The sequence below is a fragment of the Manacus vitellinus genome, unplaced genomic scaffold (genome assembly GCF_001715985.3).
Source record: "Manacus vitellinus isolate BGI_N305 unplaced genomic scaffold, ASM171598v3 scaffold_67_pilon, whole genome shotgun sequence".
NCBI lineage: Eukaryota > Metazoa > Chordata > Aves > Passeriformes > Pipridae > Manacus > Manacus vitellinus.
In genome coordinates this window covers 171,556-190,207 of record NW_021940737.1, presented here as the reverse complement: position 1 = coordinate 190,207, position 18,652 = coordinate 171,556, and the positions used below count along the sequence as shown (strand labels likewise).

Genomic DNA, 18,652 nt, shown 5'->3' with positions numbered 1-18,652 from the left:
TTACAGGAGTGTACCCAGGTAACTGCGTGGAATGTAAACTGAGGCTGACTGGCTGTTGTGCTCTGATCTAGCACTGCACACTTAATTGCCTTGAAAATGAATGCCAGGCTGGTAGCAAGTCACTGCTGTATCCTGGCCGCAGGTTTTCTGCCTTTCTTCCCTCCACACTTATTTAACACCAGTGCTATCTTTAGCCTTTTGTCTAGGCTTTATGCAGAACTTCAGAGCAACATGACAATGCTCAGCCCTGCAGAAAACCCTGGCAGGTCAGAAGGGGACTGTGAAGAAGACACAAGTTTTTTGGAGGATCTTGCTGGCCAAGGCAGGAATTGAAGAGGCACTTCATTGCTGGACTCTTCGGGCAGACTAGAGTTCCTTGATGGGAGCTGTCCCTCATTCCTATGTATGCAGTGCTGAAGTAGGGAAGGGAGAGCAGGACAATGGGTCCAACATCTGTTGATGCTGTGCAGCAAGGTAAGTGACAAAATTCCATTCCAGCAAACTGTAAAGACAATGGACAGGAGTTGAAAAGATTTTAACTGAGAAAAGACAGTTTTCTGAGAGTAAGGTGTTGGAAAGGTGCAACCTGGACCAGTAACAGGGTTTTTGTGTCTTTCTGAGTATTACTGTAGTTGCCAGGGACTGTGGAAAAGACCCTTAGTTACTCTAAGTAGTCCAAGGCTGTCTAAAATCACCTGGGGGACAAGCTGTCATCTGTACACCCGTGTCACTTCCACCCTTGTGACGAGTTACTTAAAAACAGCCTGAGCCCCTCCCTTGATTCCCCTGCCGCCAGTGCTATGCATTACGAGGAGCTGATCGTTTGTTGGCTGCCAGCACATTTAAATGAAATGTCTCCGCAATCTGCCCATATCTGGTTCGCTTTTCCTCACGGTGAACCACAAGCGATCCCCGCCAGCCCCGAAGTGTCTCGCTGAGCACGCGGAGGAGCAGCAGCCGCGCTTTGGGCTCCGGGAGCCGCCCCGGGGCCGTGAGGGGAATGGCCCCGTGAGGGGAAGGGAAGGGCCGCCCTGAGGGGAAGGGCCCCGTGAGGGGAAGGGAAGGGCCGCCCTGAGGGGAAGGGCCCCGTGAGGGGAAGGGAAGGGCCGCCCTGAGGGGAAGGGCCCCGTGAGGGGAAGGGAAGGGCCGCCTGAGGGGGAAGGGCCCTCCGTGAGGAAGGGAAGGGAAAGGGCCGCCCTGAGGGCGGAAGGGCCCCGTGAGGGAAGGGAAGGGAAGGGCCACCCTGAGGGGAAGGGCCCCGCTCCCGGCAGCCCCCGCGCCGCGGTGAGGGCGGCCCCTGCCCCGGCCCATCCTGCTGAGGGCACCGAGCGGGCGGGCCGTGGTGGCAAAGGAATACCTATTTTATACAGGGATACGGCCCATTCTGCTCTGGATAAGGCTAGCTTTTGGAGGGCGGCTTCCCTCAGTGGGAAACCACGCAAGTCCTGCGTTGTTTCAGCTTTCCCTGTGTTTAACCATGTTTCTACGCAGGACACTGGAATAAGGAAGGTTTAAAGGGCTTTATTTAGCTCTGGGGGAGCTGAAACTCAGTATCCACTGCACAACTAACAGGGCGCTACACTCTGCCACATGCATGGTGCATTTTGTCTTCATCTACTGTTTTCATTGGCAGGGACAAAAAAATGATAGCCTTTTCTGGCTTTTTCCAATACCCAGGAAACAGGGTCGACTGGTGTCCGATACCTGCGCTCTGTGTGTTTCCCCCTGTGTGACAGCAGAAGGTGAGACACAGCCAGTCAGGGCTACCAACCCTGGTCTCACTTTGTTCCCTTGCACAGCTTGGAAACTGTGTTGTTGGTTTTGGTTTTTTTGCCAGAAGTGGGATGCAAATAGTCAAACAAAAGACTAATTCACTTTTCTGTTTTGTCTCCCTCCAGACGTAATTTCATTATAATTAAATTACCCTACCCCAATGAATGAAAATACAAGCCACAGATGATATTCTGCATTGAATTTTTCCATAACCCATTTTATTAAAATTCCTCTCTTTGCTGTTCAAGGTCCTCTAGAAGGAACGCATGTACTGTGTGAGCCTCACTTTAAATACTCAAAGAATTAATTGAAGAACATGATGGAAGGAAGGGGAGAGTGTGAGTAAAATAACTCATTTATATTTGTATCCTCAAATGTCAGTTCATTACCAAAGTTAGAAACTAGCTGATGCAGAAAACTCATTATGGCCTCATTCAGAATGCTTATTTCTTGAGAAACAGAAAAGAATTGCCTTGCTTGGCTTACTTGTCCAACACAAATATGCCATGTTTTACAGTATGCTTTGGGATGTGAACTAAAGAGGGTTTTCTTTAGGGTGCACTACATTTAATACTCTATTTATCTTGTTTATCTGCATTTATTTAAATCCAAAGGAGTGAGGACTGTCACTGCTCTCTGTTCTCGACACTTCTGTTGATGTTTGAGTGCTGTTATTTGCACAGTTTTTACAAGCTTTGGTTATTTATTTAACAGCATATGTCAGACAAAATGAAGTGGTTGGGGAAGTCATGTCTGCAGTCCTTTGCACAGAAGTCCAGTTTTCTGGTGATTTTAGTGCTCCTAACTGTGTTGGGTTAGCAGTTAGGTGACCTGAATCTCAGTGCAGCCAGGGTGCAGCAAGCTTTGTCTGGGAGTGAGACAGATGCACGGTGCCTGGGACAGCCCCATGTGCCTGCTCTGCTGGCCAGCAGGCTCTGTCTGTGCCGGCTGGGGCACTCGTGTCACAGAGCTCTGCAGAAATCTCTAGGTTCTGTATGAATCCACGGGTAATTTGTAATGTCCCTCTTGCCTCGCAGCAAACAGCAAGGGTGTAATTTGAGTGGTTTTACTCAGAAGGAAACTCTGCAAGTAAAGCACCCTACAAATTTGAAGTAACCCTGGCTGTTAGGGATAGTGAAAAGATAACAGCATCTGGCTGGGACACAGCCCTGGCTGCAAAGCCCATGCATGGGAAAGTGGGATGTGTTGGTTGGTATTCCTTGCTTAATTCCCCTGGCACTGACAACATCTCATCCATGTAATGCTTCTATGCCATTGGAAAACATCATGAATCAAGGAAAATTTTGAAAAAGACATTAAAAAATAGAGTGTAATAAAGAAAAAAAAAAGTCCTGTTGCCAGATAAACTTGAAAACTTTGTAGGCGAGATTTTACTGCCAGTGGGCCAGACTTTGTCATTTGTAGGCACTTTGAATTGTACCTTTCTGTACAGTAAATACCATGGGTGTGGTATACTTGTGAAATAAAAGTCTGGAGCTTAGACCACTAAGAGATGTAAATGTCCCTGGGAATCAGTGTCTTCACCTCCTCTCTTTCCCCAGTGCTGGCAGTGGCATGGTAGTGGTGGTGGCTCCGTTGTCCTTGGTCACTCCCCTTTCCCATCACCTCAAGCCTCCAGTTTCATGAGTTCCAGAGAAGGTCAAGTTTGCTGTCCACATGCATGTGACGAACTTCCAGACTTCCATCAACCCCAGCTGCCTTGCCGATTTTCACCTGCTGTATGGCCTTAAGAGTTTCTCCCAAAATGGGGGCAATATCCAGTTCATACTTCACCGGTTGTCGTGTGATGGACTGAATTGCTGAGTCTTGAACTACACGGCTAGTACTGAAAAGAGCCTGAAAGTGTTCAGACCATCGATTCAGAATGGAGGTTTTATCTGTCAGAAGCGCTTGACCATCAGCGCTGAGTAGAGGGCTTTGTACCTGGTATGTAGGCCCGTATGGTGTTTTCAGGGCCTCATAGAATCCTTTGTGATCGCCTGTATCTGCACATAATTGAGTTTTTTCAGCTAGATCGATCCACCACTTGTTCTGGATGTCACGGAGTTTCTGTTGGAGCTTGCTGCATGCGAGACAAAAGGCTGCTTTTCTTACGTGACAGGATGGCAGTGCAAGGTGTGTTTGATGAGCAGTTCTCCTCTTCTCCAACAATTCCTGGATCTCTTGATTGTTTTCATCAAACCAGTCCTTGTTCTTCTTGAAGGAGAACCCTAAGGATTCTTCGGAGGACTGCAGGATGCTGTTTTTAATATGGTGCCAGAGTGTTTCAGGAGAGGCATCTGTGGAATCTATGGAATGGTTTTCGAGCCTAGTTTGAAGATTTGCCTGGAATCTGTCTCTCACTGTGGCTGATTGGAGATTGTTAACTTGGAGTCTCCTCCTTGGGATACTGCCCCTTTTAGGTTTGAATGTGAGATTGAAGTTGAGTTTACAGCCCACCAGCCGATGGTCTGTTTGGCATTCTGTGCTGGCCATCACACGAGTATGGTGGACATCGCGGGCATCTCTCTGTCGCACCAGGACATAATCAGTGAGGTGCCAATGCTTAGATCTGGGGTGCATCCAGGTTGTCTTCACACTGTTTTTCTGCTGAAAGATGGTATTAGTGATGGTGAGCTGTTGCTTTGCACAGAATTCTAGCAGAAGGCTAGAACTGCAACCATTATCATTGCAGTTTCCAACACCGTGCTTGCCTAATACTCCTTTCCATGCTTCAAAGTTCTTTCCTACTCTGGCATTGAAATCACCAAGGATAATGGGTAAGGCGGCGCAGGTCGGTGTAAAATTTATCTTTTTCGGCAGGGTCAGCTTGGAGAGTTGGGGCATATATACTAAAGAGGACAACGTGTTGCTTGTTTAGTGGAAGGCATAGGGAGATAATGCGGTCAGAGTGACCTGTCGGCAGATTTTCGAGTTTAGGAACAAGAGAGTTTTTGATCATGAAGCCTACACCCGAGAGATGCCTTTCGGTTCTGGGTTTACCTGACCAAAAGAGTGTGTAACCGGCACCGTGTTCTCTAAGGCTGCCTTCCTCATGGAGACGAACTTCACTGAGAGCAGCTGTGTCGCTCGGTAGGAGTAGAAATGTCCACAGGGAGGTCCCAAGGCACTCAGGTCCCGGGCCGGGAGCCGAGCGCTGCTCCCCGTGTGCCGCCGGCAGGTCGGCCCCGCCGTGCCCGCACGCCGCTGCCCCGGCGCTGCTCGAGCTGCCCGCAGGGTAAGGCGCTGCCGGTAGCGCCGCGGGCGTCGCTCCCTCCGTGCCGGACTGCGGGAGAGCCGGGGCAGACCCGACGCCGGCGGGCGCGGCCCGCCGCGGCCGCCTTTTAAGGCGGCGGCCATGACGCGGGCGCGCCCGTCACGGCCCGGGCGGGGCGCGCCGCCGCCGCTCGGAGCCGCCGCGCAGCGCCCGCTGCCGCCGGGGGGGCGGGGCCGCGGGCTCCGGCGCTCCGCAGCAGCCGGGGACCATGCACTGGTTTAGTTTGCTCGTAGTGTAGGGTTTTTCTGCCTGCTTCCCCCGCCCCAGGCAGAGCTACCGATTGCGGTGCAGGCGAGCGGGCGCGGGGGTGCCCGTGACACGGTGAACGGGTGTCACAGCCCCGGCGGGGCCGCGGGAAGGGCAGGCCCCGGGGCTCCGCGGGCGGTGCCCGCCCGAGCTCGGGGGGGGCGCCGGGAAGCTGCGCGGCCGCGGAGCGGGGGCGTCCGGCAGGTAGTGCGGTGCGGGTGTCGCCTGCAGTCACCTCAGGTGAACCAAGAAGTGATTCGGGGCAAGACGTGGAGTTGTTCGGTCAGCGCTGCAGGAAGCATCTTTTCGATTAGTTTGTTACTGTCTTCTTGGTGCTTTACGTGATGTTTAATAAAGGAGCCTTTTTTTTTTTTTAACAACAGCGTTAATTGCAGTTCTCTATTTTTGCAAAGTTTTAGCTGAGGAGCATGATTTCCCTGTTATGTACTTCCCAGAGCTTGTGCCATTTCACTGGCATCCATTAATGCTACACAGCAAGAACATCCTGAGTCCTTGGTCAGTTCTCTGGTGCTCTCTAAAACAGAAATGGCTTACTTGAGAACAGAAAGGAAAGGCTCGGGTCATTTCTGCGTGTTTTGTGGAGTGGTGGAAAAAGCTATGTGGTGAAAGTACTGCAGCACGCAGTGAGGAGGGAAATTAGTGGGATTTTCTCCTCTGTGCTTCATGTGCTCCTTCCCTTTTTGGAGTTTGGTATACTCTACCTATAAAAGAAGCTAGTGCAGGAAGGATGGTCTTACGGATAAGATACTGATGTAAGCCTCAGGAGCTTGGTGCTCAATTAGTAATTCTGCTTACGTTTTTTATGTGTGAGATGGGCAAAAATGACTGTGCTCGTCTGTATCCCAGAGTGCCCATTTGTAAAGCAAGGCTATGATTTCCAAACCTCTCTAAGGATAAGATCATGCGTCTGTTTGGACCCCTCACAGGCTGACTGAAGGCCTGTTAAGCTCTCTTGATACGCAGCTGTATATTGTAGGTCAGTCTCCACGTATATGAATATATAATTTGATCAATATTTTAACACTTAAAAAGGATCAAATTCCTTGATTTTCAGGCAATAAATATTTCTTGTGTTTGAAGCACAGGTCAACTTTTTTCTAGTTCATTAGCTCCTGTTGGCTTTGCCAAGCTTCTGAGAAAATCAGTCTTTGACAGCGCTGTTGCTCTCAGGTGGAAACATGCTTGTGTCCCTGTAGAATGCTTGTTTCTGTTACATTATGTTGTTCTTGTCATACTAGCAATAATTACACACTGCTTTTTTCCCCTCCCTATTAATCAGTTGCTGAAGTAAAAGAAGCCTCTATCCTCCCCATGCTAATTGTTGACATGGAAAACAAGGAAAATGGCTCTCTGGATGTCAAAAAGTAAGTGAATTCGAAGTGTTCCTTTTCTGTAAACAGGACATGGATTTCGAATGTAGTTTTCCTTTGACCTAATGTGATTGGCAATTGTGGGTGTCTCCATCTTTGCTCATTTCAAACCTTGTCTGTTCTAAACTATTTCTATTGTATTTCAACTTTGAAATGGAAGACTCTAGGGCACTGAGTTGCTTAGAGGAGGTGTGCAGAAGGACTGTATAGCAGTGGAGAGATGTAGAAGCTGGTAACTTGAGTTAGGGGTACACCTTCCTCCATTAATTTTTTTTCCTCTCAACTAGAGAAAGTGGTAGCACTGTAACCAATATTCTGCCTCTGCTCACCTGTGTGCTCATGGCCTTTGCAGAACCAGTGCCTAATGGAGAGAAGTGTCCTGTGTGGAAATTTGCTTTCTGTCTCATTCAGAAAGACATACGCCCTTCTCTGCTGTCAGCCCACCTGTCTAGTGGCTGAGAAGTAGCAGCAGCATATCACTTCAGTGTCAGTTCTCTTCTGAAACAGATATCTTAAGCTGTTTCTTGGAGAAGCCCTAAACTGCTGGGTTTTTACTTCAGACCTATGGTGGGAATAAGACAGATACGGTGTACACTGCTCTACTGTTTCCTTTTATGTGGTAAACTGCAGGTCAAGGAATAGGGACTGTTTTGTAGGCATTTACTTATCCTTAAAGGAAATTCTTGGATTAGGACTAGCAATTTTGAATGAAGTCATGATCTGAGAAGTGAAGTTCTGTGTGGAAAAATCTGGCCTTGCTGCTTTATGGTTTGGCCTTGCTGCTTTATGGTTATAGAAGCCATGCTGAGATAGATGTACACATATGCATGTATATTAAAAAAAAAAAAAACCAACAACAAACCACGAAGAAAGATACTAGAGTGCGTTCTTTGTCTGTCCTCTCAAACTGCAGCACTTCTGCGCAGCTGCAGCTCATTCTTCTCCTTCAGATCCCTTTTACATAAGCCATCCAAGACAACAAGACAATGCTTAGGCTACCAGGCACTAGAGTAATATAAATAATAATAACGGTCACTTCAGGATGCTGATAAAACACCTGATTATGACACAGCATCAAAAGATCCGATGGCAGCCATTAAAATCAGCGTCCTGCCCCTTCACTTGAGATGCTGGCTATACCACACCAACATAAAGAGCATTTTCCTATTCAGTGACTGTGAATGGATTACTGTGTATGTCCCTCAGAAGCCACCTTCAGTTGACAGTCTGGCTTCTACAATGAGTACTCTGGTGGGAGGAGAAGGGTCGCAGTCAAAGCAAGGACAGTTCACATTTAATCGTATTCCCCAAGGCTTCAGTGAAAAAGGCTCAAATACTGATTGCTAAGGTGGCTTTTTAGAATGGATGGGAAATGTAATTAAACTGATCAGGGCTGTGGTTTCTAGATGAATATATATAGTATGTTTGTGTGCTTATCTACAAAGGAAGTATTTGACACTTTGTTGAAGTGGTTATAAATAGCTTGGATAAAATCTGTTTGTTCTCAGCTATGGCTTTTCAGACCTTGCTGCTTCTGCCACATGATGGCAATAAAGGCACAGGGACACTGGTGAAAAACAGACAAGCCTAGTCTTTATACATTGTCAGTGCATCTAGTATCTCCTGTCAAAGCCTAAAATGCCAGTCCTCTTAAGTCCTTTTACAGCATCCAGGATGTCAGGCATAAAGCAATGCATAGCCAAGCTATGGATGTTACATATTCGCTTTCCTTGTTTAAAGAACAGAGCCATGTCAACAGCAGGGCAAGGAGGAGACTATTTAAGTGCTAAATGAACATCTGTGTGGGTAGATGGGTTAAAATCCAGCCAGCCTCCAGCAGTCTGCCACATGCCTTCCAGTCTTCCTCAGCTGTAGCTGTGGAAATTGGCTCCACTTGAGGTCCAGCATGATGCTATTCCTTGAGGAAGGAACTTGCAATTATTTCCTGCAATTAGTTAATGACAGAGATAGAGCCCCTGAAGTCATTGCAGTTGGGCCTGGGATGGGGCTGGACCAAGCTGTAGTTCCCTGGCAATAAAAGAAAATCTACAAAAAAACCCCAACACACCTGGGCTGATAAAAAACTGTGGGAAGGAGGGTTTGGGACCATATTTAACTTGAAATTAAAATGTTGGAGAAGTAAGCAAATTATGGTCAGGATGTATTTTTACAGATTGAACCTTTTATTTGCTGTTTAGGCAGGATTAAATTCGGTATCTCCTAGAGTTTTTTCTAATACTGAGTTGTTGAGGTTTCGTTTGTTTATTTTTAAGTAGAAGAGGAGTCATTGGAAGTGATAGTTTATAATGTAGGGAAAGTGCAAAGATTTAAATATAATTCTTCAAATTCTGCTTTTATAAATACGTGTACATTTTGTGTGGTGCTTTCAACATTTTACTTCTTAGGCTTCAGAACGTGCACAACACTGAAAAATCTTAAGAGAAAGGCTTAAAAAAAATTAAAAGAAAAAAATGCAGCTCTGATAAGACCAACACTCATGTTCAATTTTACTGAGTGTTGCTTTCTATGTAATCACAATCAGAGAAGCAATTCATAAAGTAAGTCATTATGTGATGAGCAAAAGTAAGAAACTCTGGTCCTTTGCTTATTGCTCTGAGATATATGATAAGTGAAAGAGACTGCTTCTAGAAGGCCAAGTGCAGCATAGGTTGTGGATGAGTCCCTGCAGTCAGATTTTGTTGCCATATTGACAGGAACATTTCAAAAGTTAGGGGAGATGCAAAAACTGTTGTTTTCACGAGTCCTCCTTCCCAGGGCTCAGAAAGTTGTAGAAATTGGGATGTTGTAGAAACAGTGATGGGAGGCACTCTGTGTGACTCTGTTTGGCTGGTTTGAAAAATGGTTGACACCCTGATTATTTTGCTGAAAGATGTACAAGTCCAGGCAAGGCAGAGGTGGTGACAGCTGGAAAAGAAAAATTTGGAGGACAGAACAAAAATGGTGTCAGCAGAGTATAATCTGCGTGTCTTTTCCAGCTGGTGCTGTTGAAATCCAAGTCCTGCTGCTCAGCTTCAGCCCTGAAATGGACAGGATTCTGACTTCTGTCCTGATCTGTACATTTTCAATATTTCTTCATTAGTGTTATGGTTAAGCATGCAGAACAGTGAAAAATATTTGGCATGAACTTCAGGACTTTCAGTTGGAGAAACATGTTAGAGAAACTCTTTGATGTCTTGCTCTTCATCCTCATAAATCCCAATAGAAAAGGCAACCAAGCTCACTGTGTGTCTTTTACCAAGAATTTTTAGATACACAAAGGTTATCTTTGTGATATAGTGATTCCAGTTTGAGGAAAAGAAAGGCAGAATAAGGATAGTAATATGAATGTTTGGTTGGTTTTGCTGCTGTGGAAAACATTTGCCTGAGGTTAATCACAGAAGGAATTAATTCTGATTGTATTTAACAGATGTTTTCTCAGATTCATAATTATTTAGGAAGTTCATAGATTTGTCTGAAGATGAGTCCAAAAACATGAAAAATTTTCTATGTTAAGAATAAGTGCAATCGTTTGGTGCCTCTTTTTTGTTTTGTTCTGTTTTTCTTTTTTTGGGGGGGGGATGTTGTTTGTTTGTGTTTTATTATTTGATGTTGTTTTTATAAGGTAAAGATGGTTACCAGTAATTTCTAGCCATGTTACAAGGAAGCCCAGTCTCATCTGGGAAAAGAATAATCGACACACAATTCGTTAGGTACTTGGTAGCTGAAAACAAGCTGAAGGCTTGAAGGACAGGAACTTGGATCCTCAGTTATGGCAGTCTTCATTCTCCAACAGCAAAGGCAGCACACTTGTAGGAAGATCCTGACTGAATACCTTTGGCTGATGTGAAGATTCCTATATTTTCTTCTTTTCTGAAGGGAGAGGTACCTGGGAGTTGTCCCCAGCATTAGGTCTTTGACATGGAAAAGAACAGGAATGACTGTTCTGTATCAGGGCAGAGGGAGGTGCATCCAAGAATGCTTTTCCTGAAGAAACAAGGAGGGAGGGGCCGTACGTGTGGTGTGCACAAAGAAGCAGCAGATGTTCTGCACACATTTAGTGACTACTTGTCTGGATTTTCACTTTGCAGTTCAGTAGAGAACGGGAGACCTCCAGATCCTGCTGACTGGGCTGTTACTGATGTTGTGAATTATTTCAGAACAGCTGGATTTGAAGAACAAGCCAGTGCTTTTCAAGAACAGGTAAACCTGTTATCAAACACCTTCTGACTGCCACCAGTTTCTCATGTTGCACGTTTTTGCCATAGGCCTGACTATATACTGTAAAATGGGAGTGAAAATCTCACATTAATGAGGGGATTTGAGTCTGTTATTGGATGACAATCCATGGGACTATGAACTTTGAGTAATAATATTTTTCTGCAAGCTGTGGCTAATGAGTTGGAGTTTGTTTAAAATAGTCATTAGAAAGATGAGAAATCTAAACAAATTTTCTGGCTTGAACTCAAGTCTTCCTGTACAACACACTCAATTTCATTGTCTTGAATAGTAATTCCCTTCTTTCTTAGTGTATTGTGCAAGTACACTCATGAGTATTTATAAAACATGGGGCTCCTAAGCAACAAGTTTTTTCTGAAGGCGCAGGGTGAAAAAGGGGCTGCTGTGTTACAGTGAACTTGGCAGTACAAGTAAACAGGGAAAGGATAAGTTGGTAGGGGAGCAATGTGTTCATATGACAGTCTGAGAAAGTGGTTGGGTCTTTGTTTCTGGGCCTTGTAGCTGCTGATGCTGATGGATGGCTTCTTCTGGTAGATTTGATCAGCAAAGAGCTTAACAGTCAGATGGCCCCTTGTAACTCACCTACCAGCAAACTGGTAAAGGGAGGAGAATGGGGAAGTCAGCTTACTTGGCCTACAGCCCACCTGTTCCATAGGGGAGTAACTTACATCTCCAGATTGTCAGTTCAGCACCTTCCCTGATAAATCTGTAGGTTTAAGTGCAACTACCAGGAAATTAGTCACCAACATTTGTACTTAGTTATCAAAACAGATGTCTTGATCTTCCAAGGCAGTGGGCTAGTGCAAGTTATTGGCAGCTTTGCAGGGACACTGTGCATCTCATATGAAATAACATCGTTGATCAGGTTAATGTTGCTGCCCTTCAGCACTATGTCTGTGAAATCCCATCTGATTGTAACTGATGAATATAATGAAGTATCTTTTGTATCTTTATTCTTGGGGTTGAAAAGCCTGTCGTTGGGTGATTCTCTGGCAAGTTGCAGATGAAGGTTCTTTCTTCAGCTGCTACTCATTTTTCAGAATTTGAAGATGGGTAAACAGACCAAAAAAGAAAACGTTTGAGTGTGTTCATTCCTTAATACCAGCATCCATGTCTCCTCAACAGCTCTGGAAATGTGGCTTAAAAACCCACACAGACAAAGTAATTGTGGCCTCTGGGAGTTTTTATCTTGTACTGACAGATACTTCTGACTTTCATCAAATATCTTAACCTCTCTGCACCTCAGCTGGCTTGTCAATAATACTACAGTAATTACTACTGATCTTTCAGCAGCAAGGTGAGGCTGACTCACGAGTTTTGGCAAAGCAATTTGCAACAGCCTTATGGAAAACAGCAGGGAAGTGGAGTATAAAGGTTTTACTAGTATTCTGCAGTGAGGGCAAGTGGCTTCAGTACGATAACTGAGAACTCTGCTAGGATAGGATAGGCATGTGCAGAAATGTGGCTGTGATTCCACTGCCAGTGTCACTTTATGCTAAAGCCTTGGAGAGAGAGGCAGACAGCTGCCACCAGGATGTGGCTAGGAGCTGTGGGATGGACAATCACTGCAGAAGTCATTGCCACTTCTTTGCCCCTCCTTTCCATTAGCAGCACAAGGAGCAGCAAGTACCTGGTTCTACATAGCAGCTCTGCCAGCCTGTTCCCTGTCTGGATCGGAAACAGCCCCATAAACAACCCTATCCCTAACCTCTTACCAGTGGTGGTGTTCAGTTTCTTCTACACTATTTACTAGCCACTAACTTTAACTCTGTCTTCTAATGGTATCTGTTATCAGGATCTTCCAGGTATGGCAGTGCAGACAGGTTCAGTTTGAATCCCAGCCATGCTCTGTCTATAGAGCACCAGTCATGCAGTCAAAGTTTTGGCCATCTCTGTTTTCCTCTGCCATTTGCAGTTTGCATGGGCCCCTAGAAACTAGATCTGCTACTGCCCTGAATATGTACTGGAAAAAGAATGAGGTTGTAAGTGGTAAAGGAAAGTATTCAGTGTCACCTACAACACTGGGAAATTGTTTACCACTGAACTGCTTTGGTAGGGGTAGCACAATGGTTTCCTTACAAAACATCTATAGCCCAGAATGTAATCTGTTATTATGTTCAGGTTTTACACAACAGTAGCAAAGTCCAACTTTCTTTTGATGAATCTGGATACATCTGGACTTGCCTAAAACAAGTGACTCAAAAAATTTTTAAGACCTGAATTTCTCTTACGATATTTTAAGGACTATGAGAAGACATTTTAAGAGCTGCAGAATGTTTTATTAAAACCGTATTGTAAGTGCTGGTAAGAAGTGATGGTTGTATGATGATCATACCTTATTCCTTCTTGGAGTTCCACTGATGTCAGCAAATCAAAAGAGCTCACTGATGAAAACACATTCAACTCAAAGATGCTGCCCAGTAATAAAAAACCATAACATCAGCAAGCAAATCAGACAAGCCAAGAAGTTGAGGATACCTAAAGAGGGAGGAATACCAGATGCAGGGTGAAGGTGTGAACACTTTCAGAGAAATGCTGCCTGCCAGCATGTGGCTGGGCTTTCTCTAGGAGCCCTGGGAGCAGAGGGGGCTGTAGCTCACTCCAAGACTGAAGCTGTTTGAAAGTCTCAAGACATGCTAGTGCTGTGACCTTTGTTATTGCCCATGTGGCTTCTTACCCATTAGTCCTGCGATAGCCAGATAAGCCCAGTGCTGGTTTCCTGGCCTCGCTGCAATCCCTTACCCGAGGGGAATCTGGGGTTTGATACCAGCTGGTGTCCACTGTTGCCTTCAGGCAGAGCCATGGCACAGGGGAGTGTGGGAACATGCTGGCTGCTGTGCTTTCATGTGGCCTGTGCTGTAAAACCTTGCAGTTCTCAGAGAGGGCAGAAGGAGTGGTGGGAGGACTTGAAGCTTAACCAGTCCTCTGTTTTTTTGCTGAAGACAATACTCAGCTGCTGTTGAGATCATCCAGGCACAGTGGGAAATTACTGTTAGCTCTAGTTGTGCAGAGGTGTCTCTCTGCAGGTAACATAAAAAAAGGGCATACTGAAAGCTGGCATTGAAGTTGCATCCCCCCCGAAAAATACAGAAAATAGACAAGTAGCAGTGAAGAAATCAGAGAAGTCACTAAAGCATACAAAATCTTACCTGGTGCCAAAAAATGGAGTAACTGTGACAATTCTGCAGAAGCATGTTTATGTGGAAACTTAAAGGAAGTGGAAGAGGTAAAGCTTACAATACACATAAAGATATAAAGTGCTTGAACTCTGAATACATAATCACTCATTTCTACACAGATGTTAAAGAATCAGTTTTCTATTCAATGAAAGCTTTAGTAGTTACCAGCACTTCTAGAAATCACAGGGAACCCTGTAGAAGAAGAAGGGGAAGGAATAGATGCTTTTTTCCTATTCTTGGAGTTTCTCCTGTTCCAGGTACTGGATTTACTTCATTGGGATCCTACCAAGCTGGAGGCTGTTCTTCCTCCATAGCATCGTTGAACAGCAGCAGAAAAGCAACTTCAGATCGGTCATAGCAATGAGCAAAATACTCACTGGTGTCAAAATTCCCACAGAAAGAATTGTGACGAATGGAAAAGAGAGGATAGAAACTGGTTTTAACCATTAACATTCTCAACAGTAATTGGAAAGAGACCTGCTCTAATTGGGTAAAAAGTTATTGGAAACTTTTTTTTCTTTTAGACATACTGTTACTTTGTGCTCCTCTGAGGGATTAACAGTCTTATGTATCCTGGGGGTATTTTAAAGAAATTCCACTTTCAGTTGATCTTTGACTGTATTGTGGTTTGTCCCTGTATTTTGTATTTATAAACTTTATCGAATTGTAGGAGAGATCAGTCTGGACAAATTCATGCTGAACTGTAATATATATCTTCCTCTTTTCATGTTGACTTATAATCAAGAATGGGATCTCTAACATTTCCAAGACAACATTTAATATTCCTAAGGAACATGCTGCAGTTTGATAAATTGATGTGTGACATTTATAATACTTATAAAAATACTAAATTTTGACAGTATATTAGAGGACAACAACAATATGCCAGCATTTGAATTCATTGTTGGCTATTGATAACAAATTCAGCACTTAACAGTGGGAGTTTCCTTAATTAAAAGTAAAAAAAGAATGCAACAGCAGAGTGAAGTCCAGTGCAGGAGAATGCCAGATAAGGCTGTATACTTCTTTGGGCTGTGATGCCCTTTGGATGTCTGGCTGTGTTATGAGACACCAATCAATGCATTGTTGTGTAGCTGTAGCTCCTGTTTCTGGAGTAGTGCAGTGTCACTGAACTGTAGGAATGTGTGACGAAAAGGATGATCCCGTGTCTAAAATGGAGGAGGGAGTTGAGAGATGCGGATTCTTTCTTTTCCATTTTGACCTTTGAAAAGTCATTTAGAGGTAGTTTTCAAACATATGACAAGGTTTTGAGATGGAAAAAAGCTCCAAAGTCTACAGGATTTCTAACCTAAACAGGTCAGAAGGTCAAGGTCTGAGAGAAAAAAGTGCCACCGTATCTCGGATTTACAAATTATATTTAAGCAGGAAAGTGTACGGGTTGTTGAGACCTCAGCTGGCAAGTTGCCATTTTTTTCCTCCTCCCTTGTAAGTGGAGGAAGAGAAGTTACCTCAGAGTGTCAAGCTCCAGTTAGGCCCTTCTGAAATTTCTGATTGCAAGAGTGTTCTCTTTGTTTTCCCCCACAAGATGCATGGGAAGGTTGGCCTTTTAAAGAAGGCACCTGAAGTTATTAGCAGATACTGATGAGTCTAAACTTACATGTTGCTGTCAATAGTAATTCTGAAATGCACTTAGAAAGCTGCCTTCTTAAGGGTATCCTTCCCTTAATGGCTGATAATTAGGCAATCTGCACTTGTAGCTATTAATTTGAAAGAGGTTTACAAGGAGGGAATTTTGAAATTAGGCTCATTTGAATTTTTTGCTTGACTAAATAGTATTTATACCTCAGTCAGCACAGGTGAACCACTTGAAAAGCAGACAGCAGAATTTAGCAGCTATAAACGTGGCTTCAGGAAAATAAAGGCTGCTATTTCTTTTCTGACTGATTCTCTGTAGTAGTCTTTTGTTGCATGACTATTCTCATCTGTTAGATGTGTACATTTGTCTTTATCAACTCTTTAATTCTTCTTATAGGAAATTGATGGCAAATCATTACTGTTGATGACAAGAAATGATGTACTGACTGGACTTTCATTAAAACTGGGGCCTGCGCTGAAAATCTATGAATATCACGTAAAACCTCTACAGACACAACATCTAAAGAACAACTCTTTGTAGCGAATTGTCTCATTGGGGTCATGTTGTACCTCAAAGGAAAAATAAGCAATTTGGTTTCATGTGATGGAACTTTGTAAAGAGGGAATATATCTATTAAGAGTTTAAACCAAATTACAATATATATCCTATTGGATAGAGTTGGCAATATACTATATACTGAGTCTGAACTGAGAGAGGTGGTGTGTATTTTTTACATAGTACATAATGATTTTCTCTTTTAGGAAGTGTCAGTCAGCATGTTGAGATAGCTACATCACTGTATCCAGAACAAAAGGGAGGTATGTCATTCTCATTTTTGAGCCAGACAAGTTCTTGATTTCATTAATTGAAATACAAAAAAAAAAATAAAACCAACCCCAAATAAAGTTTACAGGCATCTTTAGGAGAGAGAAACCAGTTAAAGTAGGTTTTGGTTTACACTGAAGACCTATTAAAATTATTCCTACTTTTAATTTTAGGATGGGACTGACACTTGCCAAGTCACCCTTTTTTGCAGAGGGTCCTATTTTGACCTTATTAAGGTTTACTCGTGGTATGCTGCAATGTTTAAAGCTGTACATACAACTAACATAACTCCTTCGATAGCAGAAGGTGTTGCTGACAGGTGAAACTGGGTTGTGTATTTTTTGCTGTTCTTTAAATTTTCAACTTGTTTTCACCTGTTTTTAATAGTAGTCCAATGTAAAATATAGTTGGTTTTTAAAGGTTTGTGTTCCTTTGCAAACAACAACAACAAAAGCTTAATTTTATTTCTTTTTTAATTTATGATTGTTTTCTAACATTATGCAGAAATTTGTAAAAAGTAAAATTCTGCACATTTTTAATACTGTCTGTCTTTGGTGTTGTAATGATTGGGGTTTTTTAATGCTTTACTTAACAGTTAGAATACTTGTTTTAAGAACTGAAAGAAGCTGTCTCATCACCATACATCTCTGTTAAAAGAGAGTCTTGTTCAATCTGTTTGTACCAGTTCCCTATTTGATAGGTTGCTTGCTATATCCCAATAAAACATTGCTTATGTTTGGATTCAGTTTACTTTACAGGTCTTTTACTTTCTCTCTTTCTTTGTTGTGGTTTATTGGAGCTCCTGTTTTTCTCCATTTTCCTATTAAAAAGGTACCAAAATCTACTTAATATTCTATGTTCTTGTGATTGCTTTTAACATCACCTACCATGATATTTAAAGATTTAATTATTTTTGCTTTTTCTTATCTGGTGTTCCATAGTGCCGAAGGAGAAGCCCTGATCCCAGTTCACTGGTAGCACCTGTGCTTCCCTTACCCCTGTCAGAGCTGCAGAGCTGCTGTGCTAGCCTTGGTACACAGGTGATTTGATTTCCCCCCAAACCTCTGGGAGACAGCCCATGGATGGTGCCAAGCCCTGGCTCACCATCGTCTCTGGCCCAGAGAGCTTTGTGATAACCCCTGAAACTGGGGTGTGGGGTTGCATCGGTGAGGCTGAGCAAAGAAACCAGAAAGTAGGAAATAAGCATGAGAGTGTGGTGACAGTGGAACTGATGTGGGAGGAAATGGTGAGGGGGTGCAGCTGAGAAGGGAGAAGAGTGCTGCTTTCTGCCAAGTGGGGAAAGGATTCAGGGAGAGGAAGGAGGAGCTCCCATAATCCCCTGCTTAGGTGGCGACCCTGTCTTCACTCTGACTTGGCCAAGGACGAGGTGGCTGTTCATGCTACAGCGCTCAGAGAGTTGCTTATGGTTTCTGGTGTTGGATTTGAGAAGGGATAAGGCCATGTTAATGGCTATGCCATAGGTAAAGCTCATGGTATGTCCTATAATACATAAACTATATACAGTGGCATGCTTTCTTGTATACTTTCAACCCTTTACATTGTACAACATATTTATTTGGAATTTGAGACAATAGGATGGAGATGTATTCACCATTTCTTTTTCTGTCCCTTGTACTGTTCTTACTTCAGGTATTGGTCTGTTAGCAGCAGGTTTGTAAGTCACGGTCTGAATTCTGCTTATGATTTTGTTTATAGTTGGTAGTGTCCAGAGGTACCTACTGGGAGTGGGCATCTTCTGCAAGACTAGATTCAAACAGAGATCATCATTGCTACCTTGGGGAGTTTTGAGGTATAGTCTGTATCAGGCTAATTGTGGACTGCAATTGAAAAATTATATATGAAACTCCTACATATTTTAATATAGAATTAGGTCTGTTTATGAAAAGGATTATGAAAAGCTGTGTGCAGCAGTCTGGACATGCCTAGCAGCCCTGTATTTGTAGAATTGTTTTTGGATGAGAATACATAATGCTGTGTTACTGAAGGATTAATTGAATATTCTCTTCTCCATTTGCATGTTTGGTGTGGGATTGACATATTTTGTGGATCTATGGATGACAGAATTAAAAGTAAAACATATTTATGAGGGAGTAAAAATCTCTTCTGT

The 18,652-nt window shown here is 43.6% G+C and overlaps 2 protein-coding genes across 4 annotated transcripts in view; both read left to right on the top strand.

The window, feature by feature from the left end:
- The first annotated feature begins 1,704 nt into the window (after nt 1–1,704).
- On the top strand, nt 1,705–17,268 carry SAMD13 (sterile alpha motif domain containing 13). 3 transcript variants are annotated; one of them, XM_018083770.1, is made up of 5 exons: nt 1,705–1,742; nt 2,022–2,111; nt 6,597–6,681; nt 10,776–10,887; nt 16,096–16,624. In XM_018083770.1, the coding sequence occupies exons 2-5, from the start codon at nt 2,090–2,092 to the stop codon at nt 16,237–16,239; spliced, it is 363 nt and encodes a 120-aa protein (XP_017939259.1). In that variant the 5' UTR covers nt 1,705–1,742; nt 2,022–2,089; the 3' UTR covers nt 16,240–16,624. The 3 variants fall into 3 exon arrangements, with proteins under 3 accessions (XP_017939259.1, XP_017939260.1, XP_029819842.1); XM_018083771.2 differs by lacking the exon at nt 1,705–1,742 and having other exon boundaries at nt 1,979–2,111; XM_029963982.1 differs by lacking the exons at nt 1,705–1,742; nt 2,022–2,111 and adding an exon at nt 5,217–5,281 and having other exon boundaries at nt 6,595–6,681; nt 16,096–17,268.
- Nucleotides 10,782–18,652, top strand: part of DNASE2B (deoxyribonuclease 2 beta) — a 38,797-nt gene continuing 30,926 nt past the window's right edge. Inside the window, exon 1 of the transcript XR_003916253.1 lies at nt 10,782–10,887. The gene's annotated coding sequence lies outside the window, so the exon portion shown is untranslated. The remainder of the gene's footprint in view (nt 10,888–18,652) is intronic.